The sequence below is a fragment of the Caloenas nicobarica genome, chromosome 1, assembly GCF_036013445.1.
Source record: "Caloenas nicobarica isolate bCalNic1 chromosome 1, bCalNic1.hap1, whole genome shotgun sequence".
Classification (NCBI taxonomy): domain Eukaryota; kingdom Metazoa; phylum Chordata; class Aves; order Columbiformes; family Columbidae; genus Caloenas; species Caloenas nicobarica.
In genome coordinates, this window is record NC_088245.1 from 25,709,383 (window position 1) to 25,726,531 (window position 17,149).

Genomic DNA, 17,149 nt, shown 5'->3' on the forward strand with positions numbered 1-17,149 from the left:
TGCAACTGCTCCTATGTATTCTTTTAGTCACCTAACTGAAATGTCTATATTAGCAAAATAGTATTTTTAGGCTTTGTCTTTAGGCAATGGAGAGAGAGAGAGACCAATCCTTGGAGTACTAAGAGAAATGTTGATTTGGAACTACTGTCTGAAGGGGGCTGCTTTTTCATTGACTATGCAAGAAAACTATGCTACTTACTTGCAGCTGCAAATAATTCCCAGAGCATAAAGTTTGATCATACAGCTTCAGAGTTCAGGTAAAACCAGAATTATTAAAACACATGAAGACCCTCCACAGTGCACACATGAATTCAGAGATCTTTTTCTGATTTATCCTCACATTGGTAAAAAGGCAAGACACAGCCTTCTGCTGTTGCAACTATCTATGAAGTTATGGAGCTAAGACCCACTCTCTTGTATCTTGGCACTGTAGCACATCCAGCCATCAGACACAGGATTTCCTAAATCTCATGGCCTAGCTCTTCAAACAGCAAGCTACCAATCTGTTGAGCATGGGTGGGACCAGAGTCACACAAAATCTGATGAAGCCCATATCAGCAATCCAAGCTACTCCCTTGCCGTTGCTGCCTAGGGAGGCAGACAAGAGAAAGACAGGTTGTCTTACCTTGATGGCTCCAGTATACAGCTGAAAGGAGGCAGAATTGTGCTTCCAGACCAAGCTCCCTATGACATATACAACCTTTTACATTAGGACATAGCTACCTGACAACATTAACAGAACCATGCAAAGGACAAGAATGACAGATCTTCTCAGCTGATCAGATGAAAGCCAAAGTATGTCAAAGGTGCACATTTTTCAGCAATTGCTTTAGTTAAAATGACCCTAATGTTGAGAAAAGGAAATGCACAAAACATATTTTTTTAATTTAAAAGGAAGCTAATATTTCACTGAAAATAAGAACAGGGCAGCAGAGAAGGGCTGTTCAGCTTGTTACTCAGGAGAATCTTTTTCTTTTTCAAACATGGTTTTAATTGTGTTGCTGCAGCAACAAGTAACCAATATGGTATTAACTCACAAGGCAGGGTTTGAAAATGATGAGATGATGTTTATACCTATGTTTACTCCTCTAAAATGAGAATTTTAGCTGTTTTAAGGAAACAGAAAAGATTGCTTTGACATTAATTCATTTGTCACTACCCAGTGGACCATTTACTAGAGTTGGATATAACAAAAAAAAAAATGGGTAGGGACAGATGAAAAACAGGTGCTCTGAAATTCTCAGCCTACTGGGCAGAAGCTCCTTAGTATTGCCCTAAGTCGTTGTAAAGTGCCTCAACATAAAAAAAAGGAAACCTACAATCTCTTTAAGAAGAGAGGGTTAAACAAATACAAGGTGTTGACAATTAGCATCAAGAACAGAAAAGGAGCAATGCTCATAGATTATTTCTCATGCTAGAGAGCACCCTGGTTGTGTGATGCCTTGCACACTTCTGTTGGATTGTGTCAGCATCCATCTGGGAGAGGTGGTTGGAAGAAGGAAAAAGGGGAGTGGGACTGTCACAAGGTGCTTGCTCCTTCGAGATGACACACAGCATGTAGACCAGCAGGCAGAGTTAATGAGGGAGCGACGGTCCCTCACTTTGGTAAATCTACTCCTACTAATCAATGAATACAGTTATCACAATCATAAAGAGATAAGAGTAGCACTGAACTGCAGCACACTCAGCTGCATCAGTTCTCATGGCAACTCTTCACCTGTTCTTGCACTCAAAAGCAGAAATACTGTTTATTAGAGCTGTAAATTTGTTAGTCAACATTATCATCAATGAAAATTAGCCTGCAGTGCCTTTACTGTTTGCAGTAATTGCCATGTTTTTCCATCTTGAAATCACTCTACAAGCTGTTGTTAATTAACAGTCCTTTTGAAGTACGCAGATAACATCAATATTTTATAATAGAAGAGGTGAGGCAGGCTCAGCAGTTGATATGTCAGGCAGTTTGGGAAACCAAGTTAGAAAGAGTCCCAGCATCCTACTGTCATGTCCAGATTATACCTCCACGTTCAAAAATCCAGATCTTAATATCAGTAATTTTTGTAGTAGACTCTAAAGATTAAAAAAAACCCAAACAAACAAACAAATGAAAAACAACACCACCACTAGAAAATAATATTTTCCCTTTTAAAGTGGCTCTCCAATAACTGAAAGGCTACACAAATGGCTGGTCTTCCTGAGGAGCAGCTGCAGGCTGTTTGTGATGATCTGGTGTACAGCAAAGAACCTAAGGCTGGATACCTGCTTTCACTTAAAAATATGGTTCACTTCATCAAAATTCTGGCTTGAAGAAGGTTTCTTATGCTGATATCTCTGAAATGGCACCATTGAAAACACTGACAAACAGCACCACTTTACCTCTGTTTAGGGTGTTCTCCGAGATGCCATTTTGATGAGTGAGGAAGCCACTACAAGTTCTCTGTTGAATTCACACATTAGCCCTCTAACCACAGCAATGGCTAAACCACAAATCTGAGACACAGGAACATCTGGGGGGCACATGTGAAAGGGAGGTATAACATCCACCAAAGCAAGTCAGCACCTCTAGATCAAAAAAATTAAGCACCTCTTTGTCACATGAACTGGTGGTAGATATTGTTCTGTCAACTGCAATCTCTCAAAGCACCAGAGTCAAAGAGATCAGTTGACTGTGACAACTGATATCTAATGCAGCAGCTACACTGACATCTAATGCAGCCTTTCAAGTATTTTACACAGCTATGACTTCTTGCTCCCTCTCCCCCCATCTCTGGCTCCCAAGTTATTTACTTGTCTTTGGCTCAGAGTTCTGAAGTGTAACATGAGATTCAACCCACACGCAATAAAGAATAGCTGATTTAAGAGTTACGGCGTGTGACTGAGCAAAAGGTTTACCGATAGCTAGAAGTACATTTGGACAAATTAAGACTTCCTGGAGCAGAGCCAGGTCGGTGTTGACTCGGCTGCGGCCACGTGGACTCGTGGTAAATGGAACGGTGAGGTTAACAGGAACATCTGGTGATCTGCAAAGGTAATGAATTCAGCAGAAGACTCTACTGCTTGAACTGAGTAACACTCAATTGAAAGAAAAGGAAACTGAAGATGAGTGATAATGTGTCCTCTTCTTTATCCTTCCTTTTATATTATCCTTTGTTGTTACAGGGAGGGTTACGATATGCTTTCTTTTTGTTCAGTTTTTTTTACTTCATTCAAGATCAAATAAGCTATATTTTACACACTTAAAACATGGAGCAAGGAACAATTAAGACTATTTTCTATTGACTGTCATTTCTAAAGTGCCCATCAAGTGTCAGATCCATAACAATTCAAGAGCAATTGGGTCACCTTGGGAGCTCCTGGTTGTTTAATTAAGCACAGGCTAGAGATGTGATGAAATGTAATTAAGGTGCTGTGCTTTGTCCTGAGCCCTGCTCTACTGTTCATGTATTTCATAAAGGACATTGTAAGTTCAGCACATTTGTACTTGCAGAGTCTTCATCCAATTGCTTTTCTTTTTAGCAGGAAAAACATCACTTTAGAACATGAAAGTATGTAACTCCTGAAAGTATACAGGAGACCCTCCATCTGCATAAAGCCTTCTGAACTTTTTCCTAGATTTTCATAGTGGTAGTCTGTTTCTAGCACGGTTCTGAATCTTCTCACACAGGAAAAAAGAATGATAGTCACCTCCCGTCATTTTTCAGCAGTTTCTGCAGCACAATATTCAGGAGGGACTGATAACAGATCCTCTCTGTCTGCCTTGAAGGCTTGCTCTCTGATAAGGCAACTCAGTGGGTCAGAGGAATTTTGTATTGCATCCTGTGCTGGGGTCATCCACCTGCCTGACTGGTGTGGGATGCTGGAGCACAAAGAACTTATTTCTGATATAGACTGGGCAAAATGCATTGCTACAACCTGGTCCTTGTCTGGTATTTACAACCGGGCAATTTTCCAACATTGGAAAGGTGTGTTCAACAGCTGCAAAGATTGCTTCACATCAAGAGATGCTTAAATAGCTTTCACAAAGTCTTAGGCAGACTTCCGAGCACCTCCAGGACTAGCGGATTTTGGTAAAAATAAAGTCAATCCAGTACCTTTTTGCTCAGTCATGTATAGTAACCTGCTCTAAGCTGCATAACCATGAAAGTAATGAGCATTGAAAACACATTTTTTCCATTTTTCAGTGTTGATTTTGGAGGATGGATGATTTCAGTTGAACTGCTTCTGCTACATGCCCTGAGGTCATTGCAGGCTTGTCACAGAAAGCAGACATATTCCATTTAATTGCCTTCTGTTATCCATTTGACCTATTCGATGAAAAGACTGTGAAACAAAGATTAGTACTCTCCTATGGCTTACACATCATGCTTTGAAGTTGATAAAGAAAGAGAGAGAACCTCTAACACTCAGTTTTAAAACCTGTTCATTTAGAAAAGTGTCAAACGCAAAGCAGATGCGGAGTGTTTGAAAGAAACCAAGACTAGGGGCAATCCTGGCCCCCAGTGAAGTCCTGGCAAAATTTCCATTGATTTCACAGGAATATGATTTCTTTCTTGATGCTTAACAGTCCTGTGATGGTTTTGACATGTATTATAAGCTTCATTTGCAATGTGCACGTTGTTGCACGTTCTACATCCCACCCGCTACTGACTATTGATCTAGCTGTCCTTAAAAGATTTCTCTGCTCAAACACTGAAGTGATCCCTCCCTCTGTAATACAGTTAACCTCAAAGCAATCCACTCTGAATATGTGGAATGGAGAAACTTCAAGTTATTAGTCATTTCTGGAAATTTAAACTAACTATCTAACATATGTCCAGTATAGAAAAAAGTTCATAGTAAACCAGATCTAAAGGGAAAGGAATTTAAACTGTGGATTGCAATGCACTGAAGTTCTTGCTTAAAGGCACCTGTGAAGTTTCAGAATTATAAAGATGATAGTATGTCGTTTCGAAATGTATGTGTTGATTATTTTCCCCTTTAAAAACATCAGCAAACACAGCCTCAGTTTAGATTAATCATTTACTATGTTTTTCACTTCTCTGTTTTGTCAGATGCACGGAAAACAGTATTTATTAAATACGTCTGCTTCTTCATTCCTAAAGCATCCTCACAGTTAAAAGATAGGGTTAGGGGTTTTTTCAACATTTTCCAAAAGGGCTGCCTCTTCCGCATGTACTCTTCATACCAGAACTTAAATTTACAGATAAGTTATAAAACTCTGGAAAAAGCAACTCAGTGAAAATGCTGGCTGACTATTATATGATCAGAGCCACAGCTACGATTCTGTACTAGTAAAAGAGTAGAATATAGAACAGTATATGTCAAGCAATCAAATTAATTTAGCTGCTTTACTTCTTTTCGGTCTCCCCATATTTGTTATTATAGAAGTATGTTTTTGTCCTAGCTGAGATCTGACCCTGTTGTGAAACAAAGAAAATCTTGCCCTATATAGTTTATAATCAAAATAACTCAAAAGAATCAGATGCTGATTTTATTTGCCATTCTTGAGGCTCTTTCCAACTTCAGTAGTAGAAAAGTAGCAGGCAGAAAACATATCACAAGTGATGTGTAGACATTTATAAGCACCAGCTGGCAAAAGAAGATCATCTCCCTATAAAAAGTATGTTCTTGTAACAGAGATGTTGAATTATTACAACAGAAAATAAATTTAATCTGTAATTTCTCTCTTACATAGGTGGCTCTATGGGGCTTTTCTTCCTCCCCTCCCCTTGTCATCCTTCCTGTTGACTCCAGGGTAACTCAGGGACACTGGGGACAGGCAGGGCAGATTTGCTAAGCAAGAGGAGAGGAAAGCTGGAGTGAGGTTACCACCAGTCAGTAAACGTATCACCTAGTGAGAGCACAGTCACACAGCTGGACTATCTTGGCTCTCCCTCCCACACAATTTCATTAGGGTCGTGTCTATCCCAAGTGTGATTAACGCTGTTGGCCAGCCCTGCAGGTGACCCGGTGAGCATGAAAGGCTGGTAGATACTCATAAAGTCTCTGCACTAGTGGCACTAATAAAAAGAAACACAGAAGGAAGGCGTACAGCAAAATGATACTTTAAAAAGAATCGGTGGTCTAGATGGGTAGAGAAAACAGCTATGCATGGCCCAGGGTGAGCCTTGGAAGTGATGAAGCAAGAGAAATGCTTGTGTGTAAAAACAGACTAGTCTGGGTTGTTCAGGGACCAGGAAAATCAGGGAGGCGATGCTATGAGCATTCCCACTACTTTATCAGACAAAATCTGTCAAAGAGAGTATTTGTTTTGCATACATTAGGGTGCCTTTCTTGTGCACTAAACTGAGGATGGACAATTCTGCTCACATTGTGGACCTTAGTCCTTTCCATCTAGCAGCAGGGTCATTCCAGGAGGAAGCCAAGCCCCGTTCTCAGCCCACTTGTGGTGAGATACGAAGTATGAGCACCTGAAATCTCTTCGCCAGTCATTCTCCAACCTCAGAGAGCTTTTAGGTTTTGGAGGTTTGCAGGAAGATTTCATTTGTAGATCCCTGCAACAGCTGCAGCTTTTGCTGACCTGACCAATAAATGCCAAGAGCCTTCCTTGGTCATTCAATACACATGTCAGAACCTCTTCATGACCCAGGTTCCATACAGTGAGCAGACATCAGACACTCAAAAAATGGGCCAAATGCCCTGCAAAAGCAAGAGTGAAACCAATCTTTTCAGTCTGAGCAGCCAGCACTTAGCAGTGTCTTGTGTGTTGAATTTTAAGATACATTACCATTCTTAGGCCTCATCACAAACTCACCGCCACATGTGCTCATCCTCCAGCAACTTTTTTCATCTCTTTGCTTCTCTTATTCAACCCTATTTATCCACACACATCACACATATTTTGACATATTTTGCTCCTCTAAATTCTTCCCCCAGTCTATCTTTCCTAACTTTTTTTTCTCTTCCGAGATTCTCTCCTGTCTTGTAAAAAGGAGTCATCACTGGTTTGTGCATAAGTTTTCCTTCCATATAGATAGAACCAACCTGAGTTTTCAGAGTGACAAAAAGATTTTCCAATAAAGAGACAAAGCAAAGAAACGAGCAATGACCTGATATTTTCTACAACTCATTCTCTATCCCATATTGATACAAAAATGATATGAGAAGGGTCATGCTCTCTTAAATACAAAACCTAGCAGCTTAAGAGCTGCACAACAACAAATAGAATAACTTTTTTTTAAATAACCTTTACCCTCGTACCCACTGCTTATCAATATCTACACTGTCATACCCACAGTAAATTCAGTAATCCCATCCTCTCAGCCTTGCTGCCTAATATTTCTCTCTACAACTTAGTGTGTCTTTAATTAGATCACATAATTCTTAGAGCAGCAACTTTGTGTTTTAACTTTTACAGGAAATTGCTTGGCTCCTTGGGGGGCTGACTAAACAACAAATGGAGTCATAGCAAACCAACTGATGCTCTTGAATTGCAGAAAAGCTCTGTTGACTCACACACAAGAGTGAAAGTACACGACTGATCTGAAAGAAAACAAACTCTTCTGTGGAGGAAAAACTGATGAAAACTATTCTTTCCCCAAATAATTTTAAAATTGAGAGTCAAACAAATCCTAAACATTGTTGGTTTTGGGAAGAAATGTCTGTCAGAGGAGGCAAGCTAGAGAAAGAAGTGGAAAGAGCTGGCTTTATCAGATTAATGGAAGGGGAGGAGAGGATCTGAAATCTTGGCTCTATGTAGAAGTTTGCTTTAAATTTTTAAGATGATCTTTTTGCCCTCTTAACCTGAAATAAAATTATTTACCCTTCCGATTCTAATGTTACCTATGTGGGTGAATTTCATTCGTAGAAAATTAGCTGTCAGAAACCAGTGATATTGAATGGGATTTCTTTCTGGATTGAGACACTTTGAGGTCTGGTCTATACAAAGATGATCCTCTGTGTGCGACTTTCTAAGTTCCCATTCCTGTCAGTGGACATCAGTGTAGTCTGTACAATCAGTGTGGAGAAATTCAGCCAGCTGTAAATTACACTTAAAGGAAGTGCTCTTTTGGGCTTGCTCACTCTAGATTGTACTTCTGTTAATTTTGGGAGCTTAGATATCAAGTGTTAAATTCAAGTATCCGCACATAGACATCTACTGTCATTTAGGACACCACAGGGTATCCCTTTGACCCTACAAATTCTGGACCACAAAGACATAGGCTCTGAGCCAAATCTGCCCTTCCTACTGGGAGTCCTGGACTCTCCATGGCATCTCAAATGGCACGAGACCCTTTTGTTGAAACAGCTACCTCAGCCCCTAGGCCACATGCTGATGTGGAGACACCTAGATTTAAGAGATGCATTTGTTTGTTTGTTTATTTTGCTTTAAAACACTGCAAAATCTGTTTTCCTGGTAACTGGAAGGTGAGAGATGGACCTTTTCCTATATGACAGTGCTTCATCAGTCTGCTAGAATAATCCCCCATTACTGTGTGCGTAGGACTTTCAGACCCCTGCTGCTGGGTGCACATATGACCTCAATTTCAATCGGATTTCAGCATTAGTCAGAAAGTCTGGGAAAGCACTAATAATATAAGTATGCACTAAGATGTTTACAAATGGCCCTTCCATAAAGGAGAGAAAACACTGGAATGCTTAGCAGACCACATACACAGAGTGGCTTGTACCACAGCTTATGGACATCAGTGAAAATGTGCATATTTTAAGGGGAAAGCCCTGTGTGTTGTGAGTGCCTCTTGTGTTTGCGGTTTTGCAGTAGCAAAATAATAAAACTACTGCAATTGGCCTTTCTCCAAGCAGGAGGGCAAGCCAATATGTTTTGAAGGCAGTCTGTTACAACATGAGTAGGTACTACCAATTCCTGAAGTCCTTGAAATTTTTAGAAATCCACTCAGATTTGTCTGAAACTGGTACTATATCAGAATACTTTCTAATTCACTTTCCAGTGCAAGGTAACCAAGGCACTAGGCATCACTAAAGACATACTTAAGCCTCAGCCAAAACAGAATATATCACTTACCTGGTGTAATATGACTTCACAATAAAGGACTCTCATGGAACCTGGACTAATGTTCCTTATACTGTATGTTCCTTACAATCAGTTTTGTTCAATTTAAACTGACCCTCAACATACAGTTCTTTAAGGGAAACACTTCACATAGGTTTTAATATTGATCAATCTTCAAATGAAATGGTAAAAATTTAAAAGGGAAAATATACTCTGCTTAGGTTAGAAACCACCTAACCTCAACTTTAGTCAAGCATTCAAGTGTCAGGTATTTAATCTAAGTGACTTGTCTAGGCTCCATTTACTGTCAGTGGTGAGACTTAATTGAGTAGTGAGTACCTGCAGAGGGTAATTCAACACACCTATTTTAAACACATAGTTTAGGATAAAATGAAATGGTGTTTGAAGGTGTCCCTCTCTCCCCATGGGCTTAATGGGAAGCCTAGAATACTGGTGCAGAAGATACCTGACTTTTAAATGGTTAAATGAGATGTAATGAATCCTCCTCTTATGTGCTAAAGATAGCATACACATAAAAGGTGAAAAGGAAGAGGAGAGGGAGAGCAGAGGAGGAGAGGGAAAATCAAACTGATCAATCTTGTCTATTTGTCTGAAAACAAGGCTAAATACTAATGGAATATATGTGGGGTTGGTTGTTACTGGATTACACGCAAAAAAAAAAGAAGGACAACATTTCTTATAAGCAAAGTTTCTACAGTGAAGATAGATCATAAACCCAAAGCAGCATTAACGCTGATTATTTAGTGGTGTAACTGAGATCAGAATGTGTCCCTCTGCAGCTTAAAAAGACCTAATACCATGCACAACAGTTTTTTCTAGTTTCTATTCGAAGCTGAATTTCACCCATAGTAAATTAGAATTCTCTGGCAACAGGCCCATAACCTTTAAACTTTACTGGTCAATGATCTTAATACACAAAGGCTTTTTATCAGTAAACTGTGTCTGGATGGAAACCAAACTCCGACTCCTACTCCTTCTCCATGCCACAACATTTTTGTAAAGCTGAACAAACATATTACCCCGAACTCAGGGCTTTGAAGTGTAAACACCAATACACTATATTAACACAAAACAGTCCAAAAATAAGACACTTACAGCCAAATTATTTCTGCAGTATGCAATGGCTAAACAATGCAATATCTTTACCTGAAAAGATACTGCATAACTAAAGTGTATTTAAGTGTTGTCCGAAATGGATTATCATTCTTGTTTCATTTTTTCATCCCTAGGCATTCATGACTAAAAATAAAAAAGAATTGCAAGCCTGACAGTCTAGTTTCAGGGGCTTCCTGTGACAACTATTAAAAGACCATCATCACATATGCAGATTTGAAGAAATTATATTACCTGAAAACACTTTTGTTATCTGGCATAATCCCTCTTTTCCACAAAGGAAATGCTGGATTTCTGGAAGTAGGTTTACCTGTGCATGAAAATATAAGCTTTAATTATTTCATTCAGAGAAGTGTTCTTTTTCCTGGAGCCTTCGATGAATTTGTGTTTAATTTATCAGAGACACCTCATGTGCAAATCTCTTGTCAGTGTCAAAGGGCAATTACAAGTTCGCCATCCCTGCAATGTGGAATAATGCCGTTCAAGTGGGGGCTCTTCCTCTATAGCCATCACTACACAAAATTTTAGACTTCTGGCTCTCCTCCTGGCTGCTGAGTTTTCACCTCTTCCCTGCCCCCCCTTTTCCATTTCTGCAGCTTCTCTGTTCTCTTCCAGTTATCAATCACTGTCTCTCACAGCATGGAAATAGCCTGTGCCTCTTGAATCGCTGTGCTGGAGAACAGTGGTAAGCTAACATAGCTAAACCACATCCAGGCTCTGCAACAAAGAACTATGTTGCACCGAGGTATGGACATGCCAGCAGTGAGTAATGTCAGTCCAATATTTAAAGTTATCCAGAGATACGGTCCATCTGGTTTAAGTCCCCGCTGTGCTGCAGACTTCCTGAGGGAACTTGGACAATTCCTTTGATCACCTTATGTCTCAGTTATTCATGTGTGAAACTTCTGGACATTGCAGAGTGCTGTAATGACTATTATATTGCTCAGCATTAGGGGCTCGGTTAGGATAATATGGGTAGAACGAGCAAAAAGCAGTTTGCAGAAGCCTGGGGTGTTTTATGATCTGAGACCTGAATCCAGAGCATGTATATTTTTAGCACACTGGAACTGCTATAAAAATCTCAGTGGATACACTTAGATAAGGCATTCTGTCCCCAGAAACCCCAGTGTACATGCTCCTAGCTCTGACTTCTGTGGACACACGGTGTTTTTTTGCATCTTCGTGAACTTCAAATCTGAACTAAATGCCTTTCAAAAGCAGCTCTATCTCTCTCAGTCCCTCAGTTCAGAGTTTATAATTTTGCGTCTTGCCCTTATTATCTATGAAATTGTACTTTAAATATAAGCCAAGCTTTATCCATAGCTTGGTCACATTTTTTCAAACAAAGCCCTCAGTTTAAGTCACATATTTTCACCAACAAGTCAGGTGCTTACTTAGACATTTGCACATCTAAGTAACCTAAACTGGGCCCAAATAGGCTTAAGTGGAAAAAAAAAAAAAAAAAGCAAGCAATGCTGAAAATACCAAGAAATATTGGCATTACTGATGCTTTGGACTGTGAATAAGCGGATTGTAGTGCCAGTGTAAGGAGCTCCCATGAAGGGCCTGAAGGAGAACACTGGTCCAACTCACACATAATCAATTGTAGGAACACTGTCACTGTTTGGTGAGGTGCCTAAATTATGTTTACAAAGGAGCAATTACATTAGATGAAACTCTATAGCACTATAAGATATGAAGCCTAAATTAGTCCAGCTTTATCTTCTGCCTATGCTACTATTCTGAAATATTGTATCCATTTGTTAGTTATTTCTCCCCATTTCTAATTCTCTTTTCCAATGAGGTGAAGTGCTTAAATTTCCCCTGACTTCTGTAGACACTTTTGCTGCCTGACTTGCTGGTTGAGGGTGGTCAAGAATGCAAATGTTCAAGCTAAAGAAAAGGAAAACTTGACACTCAGTTGTAACAATTTTCAGTATTTACATGGAAATACTTAGATCCAAAATAACATACGATGTCCAAATGAGAAATTGCTTTTGGTCACTGAGTGTGATGTAAAGAAGAATGAAATTTTGGTATATGACAAGTATTTCTCAGTAGATAGGAAACTTGAAAAAAAAAATGTATTGCTGTTAAACCATGCTTCTGCAGTATAAAATGAGCATCAGATACTCTTTTTATGACTGGGTGCTGAAAATTTGGGCTAGCCCTGTCCTCTCATTCCCACAAAGGAAAATACAATAATCTTGTACCTTTTGGAATAACTGTAGATGATGAAAGTCATCCATTTGAATGCAGCCAGTACCATCATTTTTTCTGGAAGATAAGCAGATCAAAAGATCCCAAGGGATTATACCACCTATCAGGAAGAAAAAAAAATATTGAGAAATAAAACACCGTGCAATTCCTATTTGAACAAAGAAATACTTAGCGCCACATCCTGAGGAATAGCAAACTTTGGAGCACCAAGTACATTAACAGCTACACGTAGCAGAAGGGAAAGAGACATATTCACTATAACAGTTTAAGCTTTGGAAATATACTCAGGTATTTCACAGTAATCAGCTCCTGTTATACCTACCCACTGATATCCAGTCCCTGGGTGTCTGATCTGTTTAGCATTCAGAAATGAAAAAGTTCAATAACATGGTGCTGTTGTAATTTGCTCTTATTTTTCTGAACTCCTCAACGTGCACACTTATACATCCATTATGTGCAGTGTGATCTTCTGAGGTCTTTCATTATTGGGAAGTAAATTTTACAGGAAGTAATATTGGTCATACTATTGCAAGCAGCAGAAATTTCTAGCCTGAATTTTGGTGTAGCGGCTTCCTAAATATTAGACACTAGATTGCCAACATCTAGAACTGGTGCATAAGTGGGAATTAAGTTGCACTGAGCAATTAGCCAGCTTCTGAGCTAGCTATGAATCTGCCTTTCTGGGGCAAAGCTGACCTGTGAGACAGTGGGATTCTCTTGTCAGGAAACAAGCAACGCTGGAGTCAGAGACGGCTGCTTCAAGAAGAGACAAAACTAAATTGCACCAATTAAAACACCATTACAGATTAGAAGATACAAATATATCTTGGAGTTTGCACACACCGCAGCATGTGATGTGGTATAGAAATGCCAGTGTATCTTCAAACAAGCTTGGTCAGCTCCCTGAAGTGGTTATTTTCTTCCATATACAGCCTTCATCCGGACCAGGTTGAGATTATGGCACCTCTCAAAAGTTTAACAGCATCACTACATCTGTCGAGATCACCCAGAATATGCCCAGTAAACTATTTCAGTGACAGGATGACTATTAAAAATAAAGAAGTTCCAAACAGGAAAGGGCAGCCAGAGCAGCTCTACAGCATCTGAGGCAGGGTACAGCATTAGGTCAAAGCTCTCTGCAGGACAGCTACTTCAGTGACTGGTTGCTTCATTCTTTTCCCAGCATTGGAAAGATTACATACATTTTACGTTATTTGGTGCTATCCATCTGTGATACCTTCCTAATTTTGTTAGATAACCCCCTAAATTGGGTCCCACTGATGGCCCACAGAGAGATTTATTTTGGCTGATTTCCCTATTCAAAATGTAATTTTTTCCTATGCCAATCGCAATCACAAACACAAAGCAGAGCGCAGATTTTGCTTAAGGAGATGTAGCATTCAATTTATGTTAAGTACAGTAATGAACCTATTGTGCAGAATGGGTTCAGGAGTATGAAAGTAACTACCACCTTTTTGTTTATAAGCAGTGCGACAAAGCTGAAGAGATGAATTTTCAGTAAGTTACACTGCACCCATTACTGTAAAGAATCCTTCGATTTCACAATATGAGAACCAGTATTATGGTACCAGGATAATTAAGGCATGTGAAATTTAGGTAAGACAGATTCACTACATGCTCCTTGTGAAAGAAACAAACAAAAACTGCAGGTTGATAAAAATGGCATATATAGAAAATAGGTGAAACATTAATGTACAAGCAAATACTTAATTTTAGTGCAAAAGAGTGACAGTGTTAACAACCTACTTGATGACCTCACCAGCTATGTAATTATCAGATAAGCAAGAGGTTATGCCTTTGACTAGTAAACACCTTTGAATAAATCATTATAACTACGTATAAAGCACAATGCTTAGAGGGAACTCCATTTCTCAGCAGCAGTTCATTTCCTTCCTTTGTTTATAGTTATATGTCCTGGCCAGGGATGAATTTGATCCTGACTCCAAAGAATACACCGCACTGTGTATCATTTGCCTTTAGGACACAGCAGGGTGATCGATATGAATGTACCGAAAAGAAGGAAAAAGGACACTTGGACATAGCATGTTTTCAAGACAGTGCCCAGGAAGTAGAATAGTTAACTGCTAGGAACAATTTTTCAGGAGGGGTTGAATGCCTGCCATTACTTGTGTTTTCTATTTAGAGCAATTAGACATCTCGCCAGTTATTTCAGCACAGAACAATCAGAACTGAAACATGTCTATTTATAGAAAACAGGAGACTTCCTATTAGAAAACTGCATACACCTAGTGCTGTCTCTCAGCTGACAGAGCAGTCTGACTTCTATTTAAATGTATAAATACATTTCCTCATCAACTACACCTGAAAAAGATGTTCTTGGGAAACATAAATGCGAGAGGCATGTGTGCAAACAGTTCTCTAGCTTTGGAACAGACTCCTCTGTGAATAGATATAGCCTAGAAACTGCCTGTGTCATTCCTCCCGCAGCTTAACTTTTTCTGGAAATGAACATCTATGATCATGAGACCATGAGTCTGTCTCCCTTCTGCAAATTTCATAATTATAAAACTATATCTCAGTGAAAAAGTGGTAGTGTTATTAATATTCCAGTAACATCACGTGGCCCAGGCAAAGGATCTCAAGCTGTCAGGCACTGTATTCTAACACAGAAGATCTCTTTCACAGAAATTATGTCTAAAGTAAAGCAAGACAGAGCATGTGAGCTACAACAGTCTACAATAAACGAGAAAGGAAGAACAAAAGTGACAGTAATAATACAATTCATCTGCATGGAAAAACTCATGTTTCAAAATGTTTTTAGAAATATTTAATGAAGAAACATTAACAATGCCCATATAATTCCATCTTCAATGTACACACTGTTTTGCTGGCTTCCTGCATACTTCGTATCAGAAGAGTCTTTTACAGGACATTTGCCGTGGAAGCCTAGAATGGATACTTCATATCTGAAACTTTAAACTTGCAATATACATGAAGTTTTTTGCATGTAAAGGATTTTGTCTACAGTTTCTGAAATCTTGTTTGCTTAACTCAGCAAAGCGGTGGAGCTCAGCATGCAGGAGCAGTAGACAGGTTAACCAGTAGGAAGTCCCACCTCGTGGAGATGGTCTCTACTGCTTTGTGTTATTTTGCACTTGCATTTTGCAGCAGTAACTTCTTAAAATGAGCGTATAAAATTGTCTGTTCATCCTCTTTCTAAGAATCTTTTCAAACCAAGGTTTTTTTAGTTCAGCCTGTTAATTAAGGCCTTGCCTACACAAGGAATGTTCATCTGCAGAATTACATTGTATTATGCTGGTAAAGTGAGCTTAATATGGATATGGATTATGCTGGCAGCGTGCTGCTTTTATTTATTTTAGGTCAGCTTTTCCCTGCCTCTCCTCCAGTCTTCGTAGCCCCGTCTTGCAGTCCCATCTTAAAAAGTGTTTGTGTACCTGAGATATATATCCCATGTATACCTCATATCTCATGTTTATCTAAGAATATCAACCCAAGTTGCTAATCCAAGAGCCAGTAGTACAGAATTCTTTGATTCCAGCCCGCTGTGACCACCTTTAATTACTCTCATTCTGAACAAGTCAAAGTACACGATATACAATTTAGAGGGCAATAAATTTCAACTAAAAATTGATATAATGTATAAATTATAATTTTCAACTAGATACCACTGTTTTTATTGGCTTTGACTCTGACTTGTTCCTTGGAATAAATAAAATGGTTAATATGGAAAAAATAATCTCAAAGATAATCTGGGGAGAAAAAAACAAACATGTTTTTAGCAGCAGTGGAAATAGCAGTGCAGAGACCAATAAAAACATTTAACTTTTTCTATAAAAATATTCTGCAGGGGGGTTATGTATTCTGATATTATAGATCAAAGTGAAGAGAAACAAGATGAGAACTGTGGGATTTGGGGAGTTTTGGGTTTACAGCATATACGTTTTTTAGATGAATACCAAGAATTTCTGGAGTTCTAAAATGAAGTAAACTTATTCCTACCTTTGAAATTACCACATTCTCCCCATAAGCTATGGCACTGGAGGCTGGATTTTGCAGGAAAACTCTTAGATGCATGCAGCCCCATGAAGTTTTTAATTTCTTATGTGTATACACATAAGAAGTATTATTTGATATAACCAAATGAGTAAGTTTCATCTCAATATCGTAGCTTGAAATTTCATTTTTTTCAGTGTTAAGGTCCTCATTCTGAATTTTGAAATGAAAGCACTTTGAAAATCAAATACAATTTTCATCTTTTATGCTTATCTTTCTGTACTCCATTCATTCTGGGAAATTAAAAGGCTGGTCAGCTTTATTTTTATGTATTTGCAATTTTGCACTCGCTCCCACCATCACCCTAAAAAGAATCAATTTGTAAACACTAGGGGCTAAGAAGATGACAAGAAACAGCCAACATTTTTTTGTCAAGAACACATCACATAAAACTAATCTAATTTCTTCTGACTGAGTAACTGATTTAGTGAACAAAGGAAATAGAAGTGATGAAAGAGTTTGACTTTAATAAAGTCTTTAGACACTGTTTCCACATATGGTACCTGTCTGGTGAGTCCACAGCTATTTGAAAAAATGAAACATACACTATCAAAGTGGATTTTTTTTTTTGGAGTAGAACCTCAAAGCATACCCACTGTACATTCAGTTCCGTTCAAATTTCTCATTAACAAATTGACAGATGGAACAGTAAGTGCATTTATAAATAGCAAATGACACCAAGTTAAGGGGAACTATAAGCACTTTGGCAGACGTGATTAGAATTCAAAATTTTGACATATGGTCCAAATT

General features: G+C 38.8%; 1 protein-coding gene across 3 annotated transcripts in view; it reads right to left on the bottom strand.

The window, feature by feature from the left end:
• CPED1 (cadherin like and PC-esterase domain containing 1) overlaps nucleotides 1-17,149 on the bottom strand; it is a 151,334-nt gene that overhangs the window by 103,292 nt on the left and 30,893 nt on the right. For all 3 annotated transcript variants that reach the window (XM_065632070.1, XM_065632078.1, XM_065632061.1), the window contains 2 exons: nucleotides 12,337-12,443; nucleotides 10,358-10,433 (listed from right to left, as the gene is read on the bottom strand). In XM_065632070.1, the coding sequence (XP_065488142.1) occupies nucleotides 10,358-10,433; nucleotides 12,337-12,443 (183 nt within the window). The remainder of the gene's footprint in view (nucleotides 1-10,357; nucleotides 10,434-12,336; nucleotides 12,444-17,149) is intronic.